The sequence below is a fragment of the Meriones unguiculatus genome, chromosome 2 (assembly GCF_030254825.1).
Source record: "Meriones unguiculatus strain TT.TT164.6M chromosome 2, Bangor_MerUng_6.1, whole genome shotgun sequence".
NCBI lineage: Eukaryota > Metazoa > Chordata > Mammalia > Rodentia > Muridae > Meriones > Meriones unguiculatus.
The window spans coordinates 173,652,432-173,676,943 of record NC_083350.1 but is presented as its reverse complement, the minus strand read 5'-3'; the positions used below and the strand labels follow the sequence as shown (position 1 = coordinate 173,676,943).

Here is a 24,512-nt window from a genome sequence, read left to right as displayed (position 1 = left end):
AGTGTGATGTTATCATCAGCATTGGGGTGGGGAGCACAGTGGTGCCGTGGCAGAAATAGTGGATCCCAAGAGTGTGTGGCTACCTTGCCACCTGAAACAGGGTGCTTCTGCTTTCAGAAATTACCGTACAAGAGAATGAAGCGAGAGAAAGAGGAAGACAACCACATCTTGCTCCGGTTTCTGTATACACATGCATGTCCGTGCCCATGTCCACACAAGGGCACATACACACTACACAAACACAGCAAAAAACCCAAAGACAGACTGGAGAGATGATTCGGAGAGGGAAAAGTGCTCACAGGACAAACCTGACAACCGGAGCTTAAAATCTGGAACCTCTTAATTGAAGAAGAGCATGGTTTTTGAAAGCTGTGCTCCTACCTGGCGAGTTAGTCCCTTGCACAGTAACAACTAAAAACAACAGCCACACAGAAGGTGTGGTGGCATTTCTATAGTCTATACATGAAAACAAATAGAATACAGAAAGGCTGGGCACTCCCCGCGATTTCTACTAGGTTCTTGAGTATCAGCCCCTAATGAGGGCGTTACAGCTGACCAGAGTACTTACATGTAATATTGACAGATATGATTCTTTTTCTTAAATATTTCATTTTCCAGGGTAAGGAACTCAATGGCTATGTTTTTCTCTCCTTCTAGGGCATCCTTTTCCTTTTCCACCATTTTAACTCTGTTTAGCTACAAATATTAAAGATTTAAGACATTTCATATGTAAAATCAACTTGAAACATAAACACTAAATAAAAGCATCATAAGCAAAGGCTAATATAAAAACAGTTCAGTAAAAACAAAACTGCAAACTTTTCTGTAAGTAGAAACTATAAACCATTTTTGCAAGTATTAAAACTATAAAGCAAGTATTCAACTTGTTACTTGTTAAATTCAGTTCATCTGCAAAAAAGACAGGGTTTTCTCTGTATAGCCCTGGCTGTCTTGGAACTCTGCAGACCATGCTGGCCTCAAACTGAGACCTGCCCACCCCCAGCCCCGAGTGCTAGGATTAAAGGTGCACCACCATTGCCCAGCTAATAAAACATTCTCATTGGCAACAAATGTCTACTGAAGATTCATTTACCTTTTCTCCTCTGTGTTCATTTAGTATTTCAACTCTCCGACACAAGACTTTAATAGGTTCATTTAGCCGTCCACAGCCAATTATATCTTCTAAATACTCAAGCATACCCTCATCATGTTCAGTCTGGCCTTTTGGTTTCATCATAGCAATCTGCTCGACTTCACCCTTGAAGAGAGTCATATTCATAACTCATTGTATACAGCAGCTAAATCTCTTCTTCAGTGAGAATAGGGTAATCCCAATTAAATGATATTCACCAAGTAGACTAAAGATATTTTATGCAAGGGGTCTAAAATCCCTTTCATTATGTATATTCTTAACAAAATTGCTGACAGTACCTACCCATACATATACACAAAGGTGCCCTCTCTAGTGGTTTTAAGTAAATAAAATTTTCTGTTAAACGAATTTGGTAAGGCACACTACGAATTATTACTAACAAGTTTGCTCATTCTAAAGGAATTTTTTAAAAAGTTGTCTTCACAGTTATAGCGCACAGGGCTCCTTGCTGAGTGCTTATGCTTTCACTCTGCATAGCTATCTAACTTCCCTAAATACCTGATGTGAATTTAATAAGGGACCCACTTCATAAAAGATAACTAAAACCTCTCAGAATCTTAACTGGGAAAGGAAAATTTCTCTTTAAACACCTCAGCTAGAGACAGCAAATAGCATAGTTATATCCTATGCAGGAAATCTTGTTTGTAATAAATCTATCAACTTTGAACTAAAATTAAAATTTTTGATTACCCAAAAGAAAAAAAAACCCAAAAAGACAAAACAAAACAAAACCTACAAAGCAGCACCTAAGGCTGATTTCTAGGTATCCAGTTAACTTCAAACTGAAGAAAATTCTGTAGCTTTTTTGATCTCTAAACATTGTAACAGCAAAGGAATAGGCAGGCAAATGGAAGGGGGGCAGTTTTTAGTGAAATGGCCAAGAGAAGGATTAAATGTGAAGATATTTTAGTGATCCCGCTTTTTATGACTGTATGACTCAACCTTAATAATTAGGCTAAACTGCACTGAAGTAAAAGAATCATTTAACATCTTAAAATCTCCCCACTGGCTGGTGTACTTTGTGTTGATCTTTAAGATACGGTTTCTCTAAGTAGCCCAAGCTGGCCTTGAACTTCAAGAACTGTCTGTCACTGGCTACCAAGTGCTGGGATTAAAGCCTTACACTACCAAGACAGGTTAACAAGTGCACTTTTTAATAGTTTTATACATCACCATAACATCAATACTTTGATGATCTAGCAGTGCCACCTGATCACCAAGTATAAAGTAAAACTGTAAATCAAGATGCCTATATTTATGCTAATACTATATTATGTAGGTATTTATAAAGAGTATTTTCCTGTCAGTTCTCAAATCTTTGTATCAGCTATTTTAAGTTTATGTAGGAGCTAAATCTGATGTTCGAAGCTGCAGATTGTAGTAGTAATTTTAGTCACTGAGACCACATACTAACTCAGATATCTAAATTGTCTATTTTAAGGCAAATAACAATAGGAAAAAATTAAGTCTATGTTTTTTTAAGCAATCAAAACCTGGGGTCCTGTAAAACCATATATCCAAGTACAAACATTTGGGCATGTTTCATGCCCAAACTACTTTCAGAAGGTGTATACTTATTAAGAAGTAACCTAGCTTGAGAGGAAGCATGGTGGTAGTTTTTATTATTTGTTTCTTCCAAAGTAAGATGAAGGATGCAGAGCTGATTGCCTCTCACTCTAATCAAGTTGTTAAGTTAAAAGACAAGTTCATTTATAAATCAAAATAGTCCTTTTTCAAGTCTCAAGCAACACTACATTTTAAATTGTATTATACTGTAATCTTGTTTTTGTTTTCTTTTGAGACAGGGCCTCTTTATGTAGATCAGGCTGTCCCTGAACTCAGAAATCTGCCTGCTTCTGCTTTCTGAGTGCTGGGGTTAACACCACACACCCTGCTATCACATTCTTCTAAAGACCTAGATACTGAATGAATCAAAATGAGCACAATCACTCAGGTTTTTAATTATAAGGACTCCTGTAGCATAAAAACCAAACCAAACCCACTTCATTCTTTTATGTACGGGTTGTAGTGTTGGCATGTATGTTTATGTTCCACACATGGGCAGTGCACCCAGAGGACAGAAGAGGGGGTCAGATCCTCTGGATTGGAGTTACAGATGGTGATAAGCTCCCGGGTAGGTCCTCTCTTAACCACTAAGCCACCACTCCAGCTCCTGGCTGTGGCTTTTCAATGACAGCCTAGAAATTTTCTTATGGTTTCAGTACTACCACCCGCTACTCTTTGCTTTCTAATATTTCCATTTCCATTTTATGTAATCTGTAGACAGACAGAAGGCATTTTTTCAGAAAATTCTAGTTCATGTAAAATATTTTACTTAAGGCAGGCAGTAAACAGTGTATTTCTGAAATAAATTTCTAAAAAAAAAATTTAATTCTGTATATGTGTCCATATGAAAACAGGAGTGCAGATGCCTATGGCTTCAGAAGAGGGTTATGAATGTCCTGGAGATGGAGTTACAAGCAGTTCTAAACTGGATGCTGCAACAGCAGTGACCACCAAAGATATTACCCACCACCTGGAAAAAGTTTTTATCAATTTGGATTTAATCTTTCATAGCAAGGTTACAAATTGCAAATAGTAACAGAACAGTGATATGTAAAAGTCATTTCAAGTTGTCATGTCATATCCAAAGTGGTATAATTTCATACACTCTCATGTGAGAGTGTTGGGGCTGGGCATCAATAGTTGAAAACCTAAAAGGAATTTGGGCATGGTAGCACCATGCTAAACCCCAGTACTCGGAAGTAAAATAAGTCCTTTTATTTTCACTAAAATAATTACAGCTAGGGAGGGCTGGAGAGATGGCTCAGCAGTTAGAGCACTGACTGCTCTGTAAAGGACCCACGCTCAGTTCCCAGCACTGATAGGGTGGCTCAAAAACACCCCTAACTCCACTTCCAGGAGTACTGATGCCTTCTCCTGCCCATCTTGACACCAAGCACGTATGTGGCACACATGCATGCACACAGGAAAAACACTTACATACATTAACATACATCAAACAAAAGGCTCGTGCGCGCTAGGCAATGACTACCACTGTGCAATATTCCAAGCCCTTGGTTTTTTTTAGTTTTGCCTATATACTTTCATTTTCCCTGCTTTGTGCAGCACTACAAGAGAACTTCTACCTAATTTTTCTACAAAAGAACAAGTAGCCAAATCCCCAAGGTTAGTATCTGTCTAAAGTCCACAAGTGAAAAGGAGGATGCTTTCGTGGGTAGTTTTCTATCTATTTTGTGTGCTCAGGGGCAGATTTCTAGCTTGTTTTTTAGAGCTGACACACTGGATTGGACACCTTTAGAAAACTGAAGAATTAACAGTATGTCAAAAATTTTCTTTTGAAATTTAGTCAGACATGCTTTTAATTTTTCTTTATTTCTACAGATTCAGAGACTACAATAAATACTTTTATATGGCTTGCTAACTGTAAAGGTATGTTAAAAAAAAAAAAACCCTGAGCAACAACTCAGAACTCAGTTCATCCAACCTCCAAAGAAAACAGCAAAAAAAAAAAAAAAAAAAGACAATCAGTTACTTTATTTTATAACAGAAACACAACAATCTTGTTTATAGTCACAAGAACTAAAAATTGACAAAAAACAAAATTCTGCTTTTTAACGAATCTCCAAAACCACCACAACACAGCAATTTATTAATGTAACTTTGAAGGGTAACAGAAGCATATGATTATGATTTCTTTAACCTGAATGGAACAAAAGCATTAACTAATGAAGCAAACCAATAAAACCTAGTTAGTAAGTCCTAGTTACCTATGAAATACTACAGACTAATAAAATTTTTCTTGTTTGGACCAATAGCCTCTAGCATCACAAACTCTCTCCAGTGAGATATAAAACTATATAAACCAACGGTCAATCAACTATGTGACTACTTCTGAAGTACACATGCCCATAAGGAAAACAAATGGGCTTTAACCATCTTTACATTAAACTTAGCACAGTGCCTCATTAGAAACACATTGGAGCCCAAATACTAGAGACACTTAAACATAAATCCATAAACACCACGAAAAGTAAAAAAAAAAAATCAATTTCTAAAATTTAGTTCACTTTAATCTTAAAAATCTGCTTTTCCTAAAATTTAGATTACATAAGATGTAATCATTATCACTGTCAAGTCTGAATACTTCTATTTTGGATGCCGATACTGTGCTACTGTCTTCAATTCTCTAGCCTCCCTAACCATGCATAATTTTTAGGACAAATGTTAGTGAGGAGAGTAAAATGAAAGCCTCAACCTTACTTACCTTCACATGCTCTAAATCTTACTAGTTGAAGAGTCAAAGATTTTGAGAAGGAGCTAAGAACACCTCACAGAAACTATTTCCACGTACCCTCAAATTCAACAGAATTCTGAGTTCTAGTTAGCCCTCGCTGCTAAAGTTCTTATCTGAGTTCAAACAAATCAAACCGAATCTGTTAACTGTTTCACTTAATATTCTTTGGTAGGAGTGTGAAATATAATTATTAGAGTACAGATGAAGCTTCAGTGATGAGGACAAACAAGTATCCAAAAGCATGTGTTTTAATATAAACTCGACAACTTAAGCAAATAGCAAAGAATGAACAAAAGATAAGTATAATTTTCTACGAAATGTTACCACCATTAAATTTAGTATTATAAAGGAACAGAATTTTTTATACAGTTAATCAAATTGAATTACATGCCTATCTGCAACAGATTTTTTTCAATATTTATTTTTAAGTAACACTGGTTCACTCAAGTATTGTGAACTCACTCCTCTAATAATTAAGAGGTATCCTAGAAAATTATTAAAAATTATTACTTGTCTTCTATACCGTGTATGCTTAAAATAATAATAAACTCCTAAGAATACAGCCTAAAATATGTGAAAATTATGTTTGTTAATGGGAACATTATTTAACACAACAAAACATTTTAAATCAAATTAAAACTCCCAACTTATTTTATAATCAGTAGCATAAGATTTACTGTATCAGCAGCCATCTCTGCATAATAAGCAACCTCTTTCTTTTTAAGTTTTATTTATGCTCTTAGTAACTTGGGATAGGACAAAAGAATAAGATGTCTTTAAATCAAAACAAATTTCACAATACCTACCATATTTTACAAAAAACAAAAACAAAAAACAAAAAACAAACAAACAAAAAAAAAACCAAAAAAAAAAAAAAACCCCCAAAAAAAAAACAAAAACAAAGCTTTCCTTCCATGTTATACTAGTAGGATATACTTTCACTAACCCAAACCAAAATTGAAAAAAAAAAAAAAAAACCAACCAAACAAAAAAACCAAAAACATAAAAAAAGGAAGAAAAAAGAAGAAGAAGAAGAAAAAAAAAAAAAAGTCTAATATAAATCAAATTAGTACCAGGAATCCAATTTTTATACTTCTTAAAAAAAAAAAAAAAGACTTCTTTAATAGTCGATACTGTTATTACTGGTTTAAGAAATTAGGTCACTGTAAACAAAATTAAACCCACCCTGGGTAAACCTTTATGTGAGTATTATGAATGTTAAAAATATTACATTAGGTGCCCAAGAAAACTTAAGTATATAGTTTTATGCTATAAAAAAATGATAATAAACAAAAGGAACAGACTATTAAGAGATTTCATTTTAAATGTTATCTTAAAGGGAAACACAAACAGAATTGATAGTTGCTATATCCCTGTCACACTAAAGCAGCACAATAATATTGGTGTTTAATATTTATTTCACTACGCCAATATTTACGTGCTGCTAGAGCGGAACAAGTATGTCAGATATCCAAACAAAAAACAAACATGCGATGATAACAATATCATCTTGAATGAATTTCCTTAAATTTCTAGAGCAGCAAATAATGATTCGCATCTTGACTGTAGTATGTAAACCATGATGTGCTGCTACAGTACTTTAAGGCTCCAAAAGACAGGATTCACCAAACAGAAGAACACTCAAGGTTTATTACAAACTAAAAACAAACAAAAAAAAAAAAAACAAGAACCTTGGAAGTGGTTTTTTAAACTTACCTGCAAGATTAAAAACCGATTATGGTCCAAGTCAATCCCATGGCTTCTTAGAAGATTTCCAACATCTTTAAACGTCCTCTTCTTCCCACTTATATGATAGACAGAAGTGTTATCTCTGTAGGCTGTTCTAGATACATAGAAGTTACTGTCAGGAATGACTTCATAATCATCCCCTTCCTGTTTTTAGGAAAAACAAAACCAGAAACTATTGATATTAAGTCACAGGTCTGACCCAGATTTCATTTCCTTTATACTGAAGCTAATGCAATAGATTAAAGTTAAATATTTAAAATTTATCTTGTATTCTTTAACAGCCATACATGTAAATAATGAATTCTAGTTCTTTTCACCTACTATTACTAGTTTTATCTCCCCTGAATTAAATATGCACATCAGCTGACAATTGTTCCAAAGTGAAGGAAACAAAAACAAAAAACAAAAAACTCTAGCAAGGACTAGATACTTTTCCAAGTTGTTCGGTTTTCTTCCTCAAAGAGCTCTAAAAGCAAAAACCTAAATCAAGCAAACAAAAACTTCGGCCCCAAACAAGCCAAAAATATATCCGAGTAAGAGCCAAGGAAGGTGAAGAGTCCAGCGTATCTGAATAACCCACTCCCAGTCAAATTAATAACTGTGTTGGCTGGATAAAAAAAAAAAAAAAAAAAAAAAAAAAAAAACTACAGGAAAAGGATTTACGGGAAATAGTTTTCTGGTAGTGGTGGTGTTGGGGGGAGAGAGGGAAACGGGATCCCCTTTGCACTTTCCTGAACAGCATCTCCTATTAATTGAAAGTAAAACAAACCATAAAAACTTACAATTATATACCTGAAAAAAAAAAAGCCAAATTATAAATCTATTTTAGCATTAATTTCTTCTTAAAGGCTGTCCTATTCAATTTTAGATGAATCAAACTCCACAAGCATTGGACTAATATCTGATTTATTGGCAATCTATTCTCTAACTCAAGTGTATAACAGAATGAATAAAGAAGCAAAAATATGATAGATGGCTTCTGTGTAGTTAAATGTCTATATTCAAAAAAGAATCCCCCACCCCCACATCTAATTCAGCTGTTACTTTATTAAGTGTTATTTATTTTTTAGGTTCTTTTCAGTTGGTTTTTCAAATCATATTTTTATAAACTAATAATTAATCATAAAGGAAAATATCCACAGGACCACATAAATAACTTGGCCATTATTTATATTTCTAGGAAACAAAAACGTTAGCCTGTCCCCTACCATTTCAAAAAAAGCTTCATCATGGTAGTTCAAACCTTAGACAATTTCATATCACACACACAGCTACCAATAACCAATTACATGTACAAATTTAGTGTACATTGAAATAACGAGAGTGGCAAAATGAGTCAATTATATTTTAAAGATTAAATGTTTATTCTAAAGTAATAAAAAGTGTAACTTTAAAAACTACAGGAAAAAAGCCCATATTTATAGGGAACGAATGTTTAATTTTTATCACTCAGCATCACCAAAATCAGTTTTCTTCCAAAAAGTTGAAGTAAATATGGTCACAGAAGTAAACCAACATTTCCTTTGCTTTAACTATACAAAGTACATGCACCCACACACAATTCAGGCCTACAGTAGCAAAATGCGGCACGTTTCTTTCTTGCTTGAAGTTCAAGTAGAAAAATAATTTCTTACCTTATCAATTATCTTTTGAAAGTGAACTTCTACAGTACAACTCTGAATATCCTTGTGTTCATCAGAATTATGTATCAGTACTGACAGCTTTTTAGATCTTATTTTTTGTGCTCGATAGCCAAACACAAAAAGCATGGAATCAATAACATTGGATTTTCCACTGCCATTTGGCCCAATAATACAGGAAAAACGCTGCATAAAAACAAAATTTTAAAAAATGTAAATAGCCACACCAATACTACTAATTTTAAACTATTCTATACCTTAATTATAGTAAGAACTAAAGGTATTTAAAAGTTTTCTGTAAAAGAACCTGCTTGTTCTAGCTATCAAATAATGACCTTCTTTCTACCCTCTCCAGTTCTTCATTAACCAATTATAGACGATGGAGAACAATTTTTACACAACACTGAGACAGGAGGTTCAACAGTAATGACAATGCCTACTTGGGGACTGCAAAAAGATCTCCGCCACATAAATCAGCATCAGAATACACAGCGCACAAACCATCCCCCAACAGTTTTCATCGTTAGAAGATGCAGGAGTTTTCCTTCTTTCTCTTCAGCATAAAAGCAGCTTGTTAAGAAAAGGAAAGCACTCCAAGAACGAGTGGGCTAGTGAGCTGAGGGAAGAGCATGCACCCACAAAACCCAATTTGAGTTTCCTACCTCGTGTTCTACTCTAGCACAAAGTTAACATCTTAAATAAAACCACATTCAAGTTCTAATCCCTACATTCATTACAACAGCCAACAGGAAAATATTCCCTTCTAACAAAAACAGATTCCATTCAATATGAAAACGATATTGGTAATGATATACAAAAAACATCAGATAAAGAAAAACTAATTCCTGTTGCTGAAATCCCTGGCAACCTACTGTCCGTGAGTCTAAGAGCATGTTTATGTGGGTGGGCAGGAGTGTAGCGTGAGGACAGCTAGAAAACTGAAATATCCTGTACTAAAGACAAATTACACGTTATTTACGAAGGCAAATACCTTATGGAAAGGTCCCAGAATTTTCTCTCCAGCATAGGACTTGAAGTTTTGGTTTACAATATGAGTTATCATGAGCCGAGGGGCTCCAGCTTCGCTGGCCATGGCTGGAGGTGGGGGCGGAGGAATGCTATTCAAAATCTCTTCTAAACTTCTGTTATCAAGCTCCTCACCTGGAGTCTCTAGGGTATGCAAAGGGAGAGCCGGCATTAGTGGATTTCATTGGAGGCCTATAGCCTGCTAGTATTTAAAGAACAGAATGGAGTAATGTTACTTATGAAACCTAAGGAATCAATTTTCCACACAGGTACATCCTAACCTCAAGGGGATGGATAATACTTAAGATTAGTTTTATGAAAAATAAAATCCGTGAAAGAAATCTGACCACCTAAAATCTGGCACAACTACACTGTATTTCTTAGAGGACTCAAAATATCCCGGCTTTCTATCTAAACAGCAGATGCAGCCCAATGATCGAAAAATCCAAGTCCCTACACGCTCAGCACTTAAACGCAAAAGCTTCATTAACACGGTCACAGGAGTTCCAGGGTGGCTCTTAATTCCTGCCCGCAGAATGCTACACACTCTGAAATGATCCCTTCTCTTTAAAGCTAATCCAGGGGTCCAGCACTTTTGTCTTCTCTTTTTTTTTTCCTTGCAGGGGACCCACGTATGGTTCCCAGCACCCACAGCGGGAGACTGCCTATAGATCCGGGTCCAGCCCTCCGCGGGCACCTGCACTCATGTGCACACACCACAACAGACACACACTAAAAAAGTAAAACTTAATATTACACCGAAATGCAATCCAAGACTAAAGGCTGAGTGAGGTTGGCGTCAAGCAACTCTCCATCACATTCAGTCCAGTCTAGGGTGGGGAGGCTCTCAGCAACTCTGGCTGACCGTGACGCTCTCAGCTAAATACGATCAAGATGTCCGGGCCACTCCAAAACGTCACAAACTCACAAACTGCCATCTCTCCCGCTCTCCGGCTCGCCCTCACCCCTTCCAGAACCGTTCCAGCTAAACTGCATGGAATTCCTTCGAAAACCGCAGAGTGGCTTTCCGGAGCCGCTGCACTTCGGACAACCCCGACCTTCCGACGTCAACCTGTCGCCCGGGTCCCGCCAGCCCCAGTGGGTCTCTGCGGGCTCCCGACGCACCCGGGCTCCCGGCCGGTCACTCACCTGAGGCGGCGGCGGCGCTGTCCACTCCGCCGTCCCGCTGCTCCGGGTCCCCGTCGCCGCGGGCGCCGTCCGGGGACGGCGGCGGCCCTTCCTCCTGGTGGCAGGCGGTGGAGGGCTTGGTGCCCTTACGCCGCATGGTGGCTGCGGCAGGAGAGAGCCGGGAGTCAGGTCGGCCTGCAGCTCGCCGCCCGGGCCCCGCCGCGGCCGGACGGGCTCCGCCCACGACCCACCCGCGGCGCGCTCCCCGGCCCCGCTCCGCAGGTAGCGGGCGGCGCGGTCCGGATTCCGTGGGGAGACCGCGCGCAGGACCGAGGGTGCGGCGCACGGGCCCCGCGGCGCGCCTCTCCGAGCCCAGCCCGTCGGCTGACAGCGTCTCGCCGTCGGGGCCGGGGTCCGCCCGCCGCCGGGTCCGCGCGGCCGCTGCCCACCGCGGCGGCGCCCGCCCGGCCACTCGTCCAGCCGCCCCCCCTCTCCCCGCCCTTCGGGTCCCGTCGCCCGGACGGCCGGGAGGGGGTGCGGGGCAGCCGAGCTCTCCTCTCCGCACCCGCCGGGCGAAGCCGGGGTCGCGGGCAGCGTCGGCTCCCGCGGGGTCATTCTCCGGGGTGCAGGGGGGTCCATCCCGCCCGGGCGCGGGGCGGAGTCCCGAGGGGCAGTGTCCACCGCGCCAGGTCCCCGGGAAAGGCACCAAGGGGCGCCGCAGCCCTCGGCGTCGAGGCGGGCCGGGACGACCTGGTCCCGACGGGCTAGCAGCCTCCCCGGGAAGCGCCGCCGCCCGGCGCCCGCCCGCGGGGGAGGGGTGACAGGCAGCGGCGCTCCCCGGCCGCCTCCGCCGCTCCCGGCGCCCGCGCAGCAGCGGGGAAGGCGGTGACAGCCCGGCCCGCCAAGGAAGTACGCTACCTGTCGGCGGGTCCCCTCCGAGCCGGGCCGACACCGCGGGGCGCTCGACCCCCGCCCTCGCTCCTGCCGGTGCTCCGGCTCCGGCTCCTTCACTCGAAAATGGCGCCTAAAATCCAAACTCGAACGGAAATTCGTTACAAATGCGCGCAATGGTTTCTGGGACCCGCGAATTTGAAAAAAAAAAAAAAAAAAGTGCGGCGATTCCCACCGCCATCTTCGGGCCGTTCGTGCGCATGCGCGGCCTGTCCGCGGCTCGCCGGCGCGAGGGGGAAGTTTCGGCGGAGTGAGGAGGGAGAACCGGGAGGGTTACGTCTTCCCTAGGGTTTTTTTTTTTTTTTAGCAGGAATAGAGTTGTGGGAACGACAGCCTTCCGCGCCGCTGGAATGACGGCCTTTGGAAACCGGGCGGACTTTGGGAAAGAGGCGGGGAGCGAGGCCCGGCGGCGCCCCGCCCACACCTGTAGGCGGGGCCCGGCTGTCCAATAACAACCTCTCTGTGAGAGGGCGGGCTTGCCCGGGGGCGGGGTCTAGGGCCCGCTCGGGTGACTGGCGTCTGGCAAGTATCGCGGGAACCGGGAGGGGGCACGCACGCAGCGCTTAGAAATCACTATGGTGACGGGAAGGACTGGAGGCTTCTCGGCAACTGGTCTGAGCTCTGAAAGCCGTCGCCGCCGCTTTCCTGGAACTTGAGGTAAATGTCTTTACCTCCAGAGCCTTTGAAGACGTGGCTTGGACGCCGCAGCGGCCGTTGGGACCCCCCTTCCCTTGCTTTGAAGGGATGAGCTTTGCGGAGCATCAGTTGTTTTCCATCTTCCAGGCAGCTAGGCTCTCTCTCTCTGGGTGTGTAGATGCTTGGGATGTGGAGTGTACAGGTAAAGCGAGGAATCCGAGATTAGTGAGTAAGCTTGTAGTCCACTTGCGAGTAGCAGTGATTTTTGAACTATTTTGCGTTAGTGTCACTAATGAAAGGTTTTGGGTCTAAAATAATCATTTGGCCAGCAGGGCTCCTAATGGGAGAAACGATGTGCTGATGTTGGCTAGTTACAGTTATGGGGGAATTAGTTAAAAAGTAGCGTTGGTGAGCAGTACGCTGTGAAAAGAATAAGCAGGATTGTTAAACAGATGTGACAGTTCCTGTTACCTTAGAGCGTAGTCTCGTTAATGGGCTGAGTCTGAGAATGATGATCGTTGGGGAGTGAGATCCTAACTCCCTGAAAACTGCATAAAAAGTTTCGTGTGTTTGTGCATTGTGTGCCTGGAGGGTTAGTTTTCCTATAATTTTGAAAAACTGTCTGAATCACCCACCCTCCTGCAGTGTTAAAGAGCCATTGATTAATTTGGCTGCCTTCAGCATATACATCAAATTTGTTTTGTTTTGTTTGTTTCTTTTGAGACAGGGTTTCTCTGTGTAGCCCTGGCTATCCTGGAACTCTATACAAGCTGGGAACCAAGTGTTCAAACACATGAGCCTACATGTGTATTTGTGTGTGTGCGTGGGGGGGGGTCATTTCATACTCAGATCATAATATCCATCTTCAACAGCTTTGATTAAATGATGTTAAAGGAGATCTGTTATTCGCTCTCTGTTTCTGTGTAGTACCAATCTATCAGTGGTTCTTGTGTGTTTTTTTCCTCTTCGCATAATGAATACTGTCTTAATTTAAAGGCCTTTCACAGCAACTGCCTTATTTCCTTTTATTTCTATAGCTATGTACCTTTGCAACACACACCCACACCTTATCTAGCCACCTTACTACTACTCCTGGTTATGGGAGCTGTCAAGTCTAAAATCCACAGGACAATTGTCTGGGAGGTTGGAAGTTGAAGTAAGAGTTTATATTCCTCACTTGAGTGCAAAGGATGGAGACTCTAGAGACTGTAGTCAAATCCCTTCTGTTCTTTCTCTTTAGGGCTTCTTCAGCTAATTAGATGAAGCTCATTCACGTTACACAGAATATGTTCACCTAAAAAAATGCTGGTAAATGCTTATAACTTGTGAAAAGTTCCTGTACAACATCTGCAAGTTGATGTAGAATCTTAACCATCACTGGGAGCTTGAGTCAACAAGGGCCTGGGCACTATTGAGAGAACTTCCTAATCCAAATGCTTGCTTTTTCTTGTGCATTATGGAAAGCCTGTTCTCTGGCTCCCAGTCCTATTCATCTCCCCTGTTCCCACTGTTTTTTGTATACCATCCATAGTCGCCTTTATAAAATTCAGGTCAGATAAGTTTTCTCAAAGTATAAAACAAAGCAGAAAAAAAAAAATACATGTTTTTTTTTTTTTTTTTCTGAGACAGGGTTTCTCTGTGTAGCCTTGGCTGTCCTGGACTCACTTTGTAGACGAGGCTGGCCTTGAACTCACAAAGATCTGCCTGCCTCTGCCTCCCATAGTGCTGGGATTATAGGCATGTGCTACAAAGCAGTTAAAATGTGTGTGTGATCAAATCACTCCTGTGGTGTACTCCCATGTACCTGATTCTCAGTTCATTCAGAAGAAAATGGAAGCTTTTCTTTTGACTTTCTAAGACCCTGCCCCTTTCCTAATCACCCTTGGGTTTTGAGGTAGCTCTCTAAGCACGTGGCTGAGGTGTAGAAGGCTCTGAAGGGTTAGACCAGGGACAGAATGACTAATTCTGGCTGTCCCGCAACAATAGTGCAGGGATGACAGTGGCTTTTGATGATGATGGTGCAGTGACGTGACTAGATTTGGAGTTTACTTTGGTGGTTTTTGGTTGGACTGTAACTTTAATCTACTGCTTTAACATCCTAACTGCTGGGATTACAAGCTTGTCCACCCAGCTTTCCTGGGTACTGTCAGGTTTTGCTAAACACATTTTTTCTGCCTTTGAGAATCCTTTTCTCAAGCCTTTTCCCTCACTGAACCAACAACTTCTAACTGATATTCAGCAGCAAAACCAAGCATTGCTATTGCTGTTCTGTTTCCTGTGTAAAGATTAACATTGTGTTCTGGAAATTCTCTGCTGCCTTTCTCCCCTGCTACCCAGACACCATTGGTTGGTCGTCGGGTCTTTTATTTATTAAAAGAATGCATTCCACTATGGTCAGGAAGACATGATGGCACAACAGCTTTGTTGCACCATTGGCCAGGAAACAGAAAAGGGACTTCAGTACTCAGCTGGCTTGCTCCTTTTTCCATTTATTTTCATCAGTCTGGGATCCAAGCCAGAGAAGGTGCCACAAGCCTGTGTTCCTTGGGGAACTTCCTCAGCTAAACCTCTGGAAGCAGCCTCACAAGCGCACCATATGTGTCTCATTAATGCCCTAGGTGTTCCTTATTCCAGCCAAGTTGACAGTTGAAATTAGCCACCACATGTGGGCAGATAAAAACACCTCAATGTGGCATTTAGCTATTCTTCATTTCTTCAAATAGGTTATGCACGAATATTTCTTATTTTTAATTTTTTATATTAATTACAGTTTATTCCTTTTTTTTAAATCCCAGCTGTAGTCCCCTCTCTCATTCCCTCCCAATTCTACCCTCACTTACTCATCTCCTCCCATGCCCCTCTCCAAGTCCACTGATAGGGGAAGTCCTTCTCCCCTTCCCTCTGATCCTAGTCTATCAGATCTCATCAGGACTGGCTGCATTGTCCTCCTCTGTGGCCTGGAAAGGCTGTTCCCCATCAGGGGGAGGTGATCAAAGAGCCAGCCATTGAGTTCATGTCAGAGACAGCCCCTGTTCCCCTTACTAGGAAAACTACTTGGATACTGGGTTGCCACGGGGTACATCTGAGCAGGGGTTCTAGGTTATATCCATGAATGGTCCTTGCTTGGAGTATCAGTCTCAGAAAATACCCCTGTGCCCAGATTTTTTGGTTCTGTTACTGTCTTTGTGGAGCTTCTGCCCCCCCTCCTCCAGGTCTTTCTATCTCCCCCTTCTTTCATATGATTCCCTGCACTCTGCCCCAAGTTTGGTTATGGGTCTCAGCATCTGCTTTGATACACTGCTGGGTAGAGTCTTTCAGAGTCCCTCTGTGGTAGGCTCCTGTCCTGTTTCCTGTTTTCTCCTTCCAATGTCCATTCCGTTTGTCTTTCTGAGTGAGGACTGATCATCTTACCCAGGAATATTTCTTATTTAATACTGTATCAAAATGTACTTGTCATTTATACAGATGATTTCAGCTAAATGGAATATATAGAGAAACCTTTCCAAGGCAGGGAGAATCTTCCCTGTGGTAGGTTGTTGCTCTCTTTCTCTGACTCTTTGGCACCGTTATTTCGGAATGGCAGGTGGACCATTAACAAAAACATACTGTGTTACTGTATAAAGGTTGATTAGGATTTCTTCTGGTGAAGATATATCCTAATTATTATGGATGTAATTGTATTTCACCATTCCAAATATCTTTTAGGTTTCTGGCTATAGTAAATATGTAAATATCTATAGTTTGTCAATTACAGAAACAGCAAGAATTCTGTAATTCTTTTGTACCTTTTGAATTTTGAATAAATATGAATAATGAACGGGGTCTTTAAAAAGTATTATTTACCTTTTGTCTTCTAATGATGAACCAGCTTGCCTCCATGTTAGGCTTAAAAGCTATCTTGTAGTAAAGACAAATTAGGCTCATTCCTGTTTATGCTTAAATCTCTGTTTCTCAAAGATTGGGCTATGCCCTACCCGTAACTTTAACTACAAATGATTCAGTATTGCCTGTTTCAGAATGACAGCCATGTCTTTGTTTCAAAAAGTTGTAATGACCATCTTGCAATCCTACCTTTGTTTCAAAAGGTAGTTATGACTACCTTGTTACACCCGGTTATGTTCTGCTGCTTAACCACACCTGTTGTTCCCACCAAACTCCCTATTTGGAAACTCTCTACTCTAGTTAGAATGTTGTAATTTTTTTTGTTAAACACAAATGTTATGGGAATATATTTTCATTTTAATCCCTCGTGTGGAGATATGGTGCTGTTTTACAGAAGGTGACTATTATTTGCTCTGCAAGGGCATGGTTTTGCCAGTGGCAGATAGTTTCTGAGAGTGTATGATGTTTGGAATTCTGGGAACTTTTCAGAGGATAGATAGATACTAGGGCCTGAGAAGCAGGGTTGCTGTTGTTGGCAGGTTGGTGGTTGGATGCTGATGGTTTCTGGTTGAGGTTTGTCAAGTAGTTGTGTGCAAAGAAGTGAAAAGAGATTAGATATCCTGACGGCAAAGATCAAACTTGCCCCTTATCAGCAGGAAGGATAACTTTTCTCCTTTCCCTTCTATCCTTTTTTCTCTCCTACCTAGTGTTAAGGAGTTAATAAGGGTAGAAAATTGTGGAGAGAGAAAAAGGAACCCACTGAGTAGCCAAAACGCTGGCTACATCATACCCCTGAGCTATACAAGCTCTTATCTTCCCTAGGGTCCAGTCCTGATCTCTTTAACCCCACCTTTAGTGGGAGACAGCTAGAATAAATTAATAAAAAAAAAGCTTGCTTTAATTTATTTAACCATGATGATTTGAGTCAGTAGTCTTTCTCCTTGAGTATTTGAGATTAACACTAGGTGGAAGGGGCTGATGGGAGGGACGAAGGAGTTTTGAAACAGCTAAGAACTCCTTAGTACCAAGAATGAAGCTAGTAAATGCCTGCAACAAATCCCATTTGCCCTTGGCTAGGCTCCATACAGGTTTATACTTTGAAAGTTTAAGAGAATTCACCCAAAGAGAGAAATGAAGAAGCTGTACACCTTGCCTATACAGAAGGTTTTCTTAATTTAGGTGAGCAAGATTTCAGGAGTCCCAATGCTTTTTTTAATTTTATTTTATATTTTTGTCTTTAGTCAGCACCTCCTTTGATGTAATTCCCTGTAATTTTGGACCTAGTGAAGAGATTTTTCAGCCCTTTTAATTATATTCTCATTTGACTTTTTTCTATATTATCTAGTGATACTGCTAAAAAAGAATATGAATATATATTTGACTCAGACAACTTAGGTTTTTCTTTATGTGTATCTTTTGATGATGTAATTATTTAGAGAGTGTTTATTTTTCACTTGGTAATTACATGCTCATTTTTTTGTTTTGTTTTTTGACAGGTTCTCTCTATTACATAGCTCTGGGTCCTAGAACTCACTCAGATCTACCTGCCTCTACCTCCCTGAGTGCTGGGATTACAGGCATGCATTACAGGCTGGTTGCATAACTTTTAAAGCAATTTATCATCTTGCCCTTAAGCAATTCAGTTGTTCTTAGCTGTAGCCATTGGGCACTTTTTCTCCCCATGACAGATTGTTAGCCTCACACTGAGCTAATACTGTAATACTGGTAACCCTGCATTGTTTCCATGTAGATTACAGACTTAAGGCACTTAACACTTAGTTAACTAATATATTCATTAGATGGGTTGTGGTTGAAGGTTTCTTGGTTTGCCAAATCCTTTGACTCATTTATTTCTTTTTGCGTGCATGCATGGCCAGTGACTGGGAGTTGATGCTGTCCTTCCACCATGTAGGCCCTGGGGATTTAATTTAGGTTGTCAGGCTTGATAGCAGGCACTTTTCCCATTGAGTCATTTCTTTCTGGTCCTGGATATTCTTTATCTACCCGGATTTCACTTTTTAGTTTGTATTATATATATTTGTGTGTCTGTGTCTGGGGTATGTGCATTCTACAAATGCCCTCAGAGCTGATAAGATCTCTTAGAGCCTGGAGTAACAGGTGGCTGTGAGCTACCAACACAAGGTATTACAAACTGAACTTGGGTTCTTTGTAAGAGCAGTACATACTCTCAACAGCTGAGGCGTTTCTCCAGCCTCAGACAGATTTATTTAGTGGGGTTCTGGAATAGCGGGCCTGTTACAGGCATGTTACCGAGAACCCTAGGTGCTCAACCTAGGTACACCATCAATTCCTGGGCTTATTGTCATATGCATTATTTTTCCTTTTCTTTCCATGTGTTTATTTTGGAGGGATTGAAGGTGCGTTGTGTTCCTTGGGATGCAAAGAGTGTGGGTGTGTGTATCTGTGTGAGCATGTGTACATGTGCCTGTATGCTTGTGCACAGTTGTTAATGTTGATCTATGTTCTCTGTCTTTACAGTGGATACAAGCAAGTGGTATTTAAAATTTTTCTGGAACTGGAAACATGAGGCTGAAGATCTCTCTCTTAAAAGAACCAAAGCATATCCTTTAATATTGTAAACCTAACTGCATTCAACTTGTTATGATACTGTCAAAGGTTTTCTTCTGCTGCTTCTAGCCTAGTTAATGGCTGTTTTTAATTTCTTGAATGGAACTTAATAGACATTGTTTTAAAAATATTTAAGACCCCACTTGTGGGAACTTCTACAAAGTACACTGTCAGACCACAGTCTTACTTTCAGATACTTCTGACATGTGTATTACTGTATTTCTTAAGTATTTAAAGAGCAACCTTTGTTAAGTCCAGAAGAATCTTTAAAGGAATCTTTAACAAAATCTGAATAATACTTGAGGCGGTGGTGGCACACACTGTTAATCCTAGCACTCAGGCAGTAGAGGCAGGTGAATTTCTGAGTTTGAGTCCAGCTTGGTCTACAGTGTTAGTTCAAGGACAGCCAGGAACACATAAAGAAACCCTGTCTCTAAAAGCCAAAAATAATGAATGAATAAATATCTGAATAATCTGTTAATGTGATCTCACACATACGTGCTTTTTAAATTTTCCTTTATTTCTTTGTACTCCTGTTAAAGTAGAGGACAAACGGAAGGTAGCAATTATTATTCTTTTCTTATATATACAGCCTTTATATTTTGTCAGAGAGAGCCTTCACTTGTATTTCAGGATTATTCCCTGCCCCCCTTCTTATTCCTCATCATTTCAGTCAGTTCTCAAAGTATCACCTGTGGGGTTTATTGCAGGTCTGTTAGGGAATAAGAAACTTAATATGGGATTAGTCTTCTTGTTTCAATTTATCATCCTGGCAGCATTCAGAGATCATGTTTTAGTAATTTGAGGTTTGCTTGCTTGTTTACTTGCTTGTTTACCTTGTTGCTGGGGATTGCGCTCAGGCCACCTTGAACACATTGAGCTCACATGTGCTTTGGTGGAACTCCAGCCCCCATTTTTAGTTTATCTTTCAAGATGTTAGTCTGCTATGGATGTGAAACAAGAAAGTCTGGTCTCTCATCAGAAATAGGAAAATACTGATTTAAACATATGCTTTTTTTCAATCTTGTTTTATGTATATTATTTTACCTGTTTAATTCTTGAGTAAGGATGTAATTTTTCTTTAAATCGATTTTCTGTCTTTTCAGAGGGAGCTCTCAGGAACTCATACCACTATTGATGTTTGCTGTTTATGTTCACCTTTTAAGCTGAAGAGTAACTCTCCTTTTAGAATTTCCTCATCTTACAGTCCTTCTCATGTCTATTCCATCTTAAGTAACCCTGTACATACATGTGTGTATAACCTTATATAAACTACTGGTGTTGTGTTTGGGTATGACCGTGTGTGGTACAGGGTTACCTTAGCTGCTTGTCTTGGTTTTAGAAAGACTGTTAGGGGCTGGACAGATGTGTGAGCAGTTAGGTGCACCTGCTGTTCTTTAAGAGCACCCACGTTTTATTAGCATTGATTGGCTTACAACTACCTATAATTCCAGGGGATCTGATGCCCTCTCCTGGCCTCTAGGGACACCTACATACACAGATAAGAATCAAGCAAATCCTTAAAAAAAAGAAACATTGTTCGGTGGAGTTCTTCTGTAGCAGCCTGTGGTCCTTTCCTGTACACTGTGCTTTAGTTTAGAATATTCCAGAGTCACTTCCTTATTTCCTTGTGATATTGCTTAACATCTCTGTACTGTCTTTATCTTTTTGCTTAATCTGTCATATTTTGAATTAATTAAAAACCTTGGAACACATCAAAATGATTATACCACAATCTCCTTCCTTAGAAAAAGTTTGTTTATTTGAGGTAAAATGAACGTTGCTGAAAACACAAAAGAAGTAACTGAAAAGATTGTATAAGAACTGTAAGAGAATAGACAATGTAACCAGATTGACCTGGCATTTAGAAATAGAAAGATAAACAAGGATAAGCATCTTATGTAAATGACAAGTGGAAATAGTTTCTCCAGGGACAGAATTCTACTAGGGTAAACAGTTTGTCCTGATAGCAGATGTGGGATTTACACTTACATAGACATTCTTGGCATAAATCAGAGACTGGAAAACTAAATTAAATAAAGAATTTGGGAATCATTTCATTTATTCCTGTGCATGTTTTGGGTGCATTGAATTGTAACTGAATTATTTTTGACTTCAGTGTTAGAAAATTTGTATTGTTGGGGCAGTGAGATGGCTTAGTTGGTACCATCGTGCCTGGTACCAAGCCTAATCTGAGTTCGATGCCAGGGGCCTACATGGCAAAGAAAGAGAAGTGACCCCGGCACAGTCCTGCAAGATGTGCTCTGACCTTCACGTAAGCATTGTGGCAGTGCTTGCCACGCCCCCTCACCCATAATAAATAACCTATAACTTTAAAACTTAAATGATTAAATGTAAATAAGGGCTGAGAATGTAGCTACCATACAGATCCCTAGGTTTGCTCTTAGGACCATACAAATGAAAAAGAAAAAATGAAAACAGGAGAAATGGTAAGATGGTAGTTGTAGCTGCAAGGTGTATCTTCCCTGGACTATCAGAATGTGCAACTGAAAGAGACAGTTCACTGGAGAGTTCAATCTTCAAAATTAATCTTCTTAACTTATTAAAGTAATACTTGCTACAAGGCATAATGGCTCACAGCTTTAATCCCAGCACTTGGGAGACACAGGCAGATGGATCTCTGTGATTTTGAGGACAGCCTGGTCTACATTGTAGGTTCCAGGCCAGCCACAACTAGATAGGGAGACTCTGTCTCAAAAAGAGGGAGAGGGTTAGAGAGCTGGCTCAGAGTTAAGAATGTATTGGTCTTAAGAATTGAACTGGCAGAGGACCCAGTTCAATTCTCAGACTTACCCAGTGGCTCTCAGTCACCCATAGTTCCATATCTTAGTTAGGTTATTATTGCTGTGATAAAACGCCATGACCAAAAGCAACCCAGAGAGGAAAGGGTTTATTTCACCTTACAGCTCTACACCACAGTCCATCCCTGTTGATAATTGGGGCAGGAACTCAAATGGGAGGAACCTGGAGGAAGAAGCTAATGCAGAGGCCATGGAGGGGTGCTGCTTACTGGCTTGTCTTTCATGGCTTGCTTGGTCTGCCCTCCTGTGGTACCCCAGAGCACTGACCACAGTGAGCAGGGCCCTTCCACATCTATCATCAATCAAGAAAAATGCACCACAGGCCAATCTGGTGGGTTATTTTCTCAATATTTTGAGGTTCTTTTCTTCCAAATGACTCTAGCTGTAGAATTAGCAAGCACACTCTGAAGCCTTATGTAAGATGCCAGACATGTATATGGTGCATAGACATCCGTGCAAGCACAACAGTCACATTAAATAAATTGTATATGTTAAATTAAGGCAATTTTAAAATTATGACATATATATTATTCTAGTAACTAATTCTGATAACTCCAAATAGTAAGATATGCAGATGAGTATACGTATTTTTAGTCTTACATTCTTCCTATTTCCCAACATCATTTCCTACCTTTTGATTTTGTTGTTTTATGTTTTTTGAGTAAGTGTGTATGTCTTTTGACCATGCTTAGAAATACTTTCTATCACAAATTTTGTTCCCTGTCGATCTAGCTTTCTCTTTGATTTCTGTTCTTACAACTTGTATGGAATACAATTTCTTTTAATGGAAAAATATTAAAAGCCACACAATGAAAAAACTACACCTAGAAGCGTGAAAGCATTTGGCTGTTTGACTTTTTGAGGCCCGTGTGTTGAATGACGCCTTAACGGCGCAGCACATCAGGAGCTGGTGAGCTGCGTGGGTTGGACCACCGCCGAGGAGCTGTACTCGTGCAGTGACGATCACCAGATAGTGAAGTGGAATTTGCTAACCAGCGAGACCAGCCTGATAGTCAAGCTGCCGGACGACATCTACCCCATAGACCTTCACTGGTTTCCGAAAAGTGTAGGCATAAAGAAACAGACTCAGGCGGAAAGCTTCGTCCTCACGAGCTCTGACGGTAAGCTTTTCGTGCACGGCCTGTGCACATCTTTGCATTGACAGTGTAGCCCAGCACGGTGGATTGTGCCTGGGGTTGTTTTACAAAACCGCCATTTGCTGTGGATACACCGTCTCCTGCACATTTTAGTCTCCTCTACGTCCTTGGCGATTTTGAAGGATGAGGGCCTTTTGTTTTATAGCAAGCCCCTTGTTTTTTCACTGTTTCTTTAAGGGTTGATTCAACATCCACGTTTTTAATGGGAATACTGGGAGATTCATGGTGTTGATTTGACATGTTACTGTGATGTTAACTTTCCTTACCTGACAGCTAGTGCTTCCTAAGTTCATCTACTATGATGTTATTGTTTTCTCCCCTGCTTTTTGATTAGTTGTATTTTATGTGTACGAGTGTTTTGCCTACATGTATGTATGTGCATCAAATGCATGATGCATGCCTTGTGCCTGCAGAGGTCACACAAGGGTGTCTGATGCACTAGAACTGGAGTTACAGATGGTTGTGAACCACCGTGCAACTACAGAGACGTGAAGCCAGTCTTCTGCAAGAGCAACAAGTGCTCTTAACTACCGAGCCATCTCTGCAGCCTGTTTTCCCCCTTTTAATAAACTGTTTATGAAAATATATTTTGAGACTACATAAAAATATTCTGTTCCATCTTAGGCTTCCTCCAATTTCTAAAAATCTGATGATTCTTGGCTAGATCATTTATTACCAGAAAAGCTGCTTAATGATAACTTTTCTATCTCTGTAAGCTGTTTATGTTAAATAGTTGGTATTCTGCTTCAAGGAAAACCTTGAATGCCTCATGGCCATTTGTCTTACTAGTTAAATGTTAGATTAGCCTCATAGATAGATGTCTATCTTATTTTATGAATATTCTGTTACTATAATTTTTTCATCTTGATTTTGAAATTGTCCCATATTTGGCCACCGAGAGCCCAATCAGTAGAGCCAACTACATTGATTTTTGTTTTTGTTTTGTACATGTACTCATCATGTTTTGAGCACTTCCTCATACAAGATACACCAAACTAATTTTGTAATTCATAGATGCATTTTCTAAATCGGCCATTTCCCACATATGCCTATTTTTAGATGGTTAATGATATTTAAAAGCCAAGATATGGACATTGCTAGCAGTGCCATCATTCTAATGGACTGTGTCTATTCTTCAGAGTCTTCATCAAACAGAACTAAGACATGGGAATACAAATGTATACTTAAAAAATTAGGGCCATTCAGATGGTTCAGTGAGTAACAGCACTTACTGCCAAGCCTGATGGTCTGAATTCAATCCCTAGAATCCACATTGTGAGAAGGCGGAACTGACCTCTACAGGTCATCCTCTGACCGCTATGTGCATGCTTTGGTACATTCATGCCCCTTCCCCCGATGAATAATTAAATGTAAAAAAACAAAAAAGAATCATGTCAGTAGCTAGTTCTTTCTCACTTTCTCACTTTCTATATAAACCTTGAATATATTCTGGTAACACCA

At 40.4% G+C, this 24,512-nt stretch overlaps 2 protein-coding genes across 2 annotated transcripts in view; one reads left to right on the top strand and one right to left on the bottom strand.

The window, feature by feature from the left end:
* The window catches only part of Smc4 (structural maintenance of chromosomes 4), a 28,697-nt gene extending 16,606 nt beyond the window's left edge, over positions 1-12,091 (bottom strand). The window contains exons 1-7 of the mRNA XM_021651575.2: positions 11,933-12,091; positions 11,036-11,176; positions 9,852-10,030; positions 8,855-9,046; positions 7,188-7,364; positions 1,094-1,258; positions 569-696 (exon numbers count right to left, since the gene is read on the bottom strand). Coding sequence (XP_021507250.1) covers positions 569-696; positions 1,094-1,258; positions 7,188-7,364; positions 8,855-9,046; positions 9,852-10,030; positions 11,036-11,171 — 977 coding nt within the window. The 5' untranslated portion in view covers positions 11,172-11,176; positions 11,933-12,091. The remainder of the gene's footprint in view (positions 1-568; positions 697-1,093; positions 1,259-7,187; positions 7,365-8,854; positions 9,047-9,851; positions 10,031-11,035; positions 11,177-11,932) is intronic.
* A 128-nt stretch (positions 12,092-12,219) lies between these two features.
* Positions 12,220-24,512, top strand: part of Ift80 (intraflagellar transport 80) — an 86,587-nt gene continuing 74,294 nt past the window's right edge. The window contains exons 1-3 of the mRNA XM_060378415.1: positions 12,220-12,622; positions 18,983-19,066; positions 22,796-23,015. Of these exons, the coding sequence (XP_060234398.1) occupies positions 19,028-19,066; positions 22,796-23,015 (259 nt within the window). The 5' untranslated portion in view covers positions 12,220-12,622; positions 18,983-19,027. The remainder of the gene's footprint in view (positions 12,623-18,982; positions 19,067-22,795; positions 23,016-24,512) is intronic.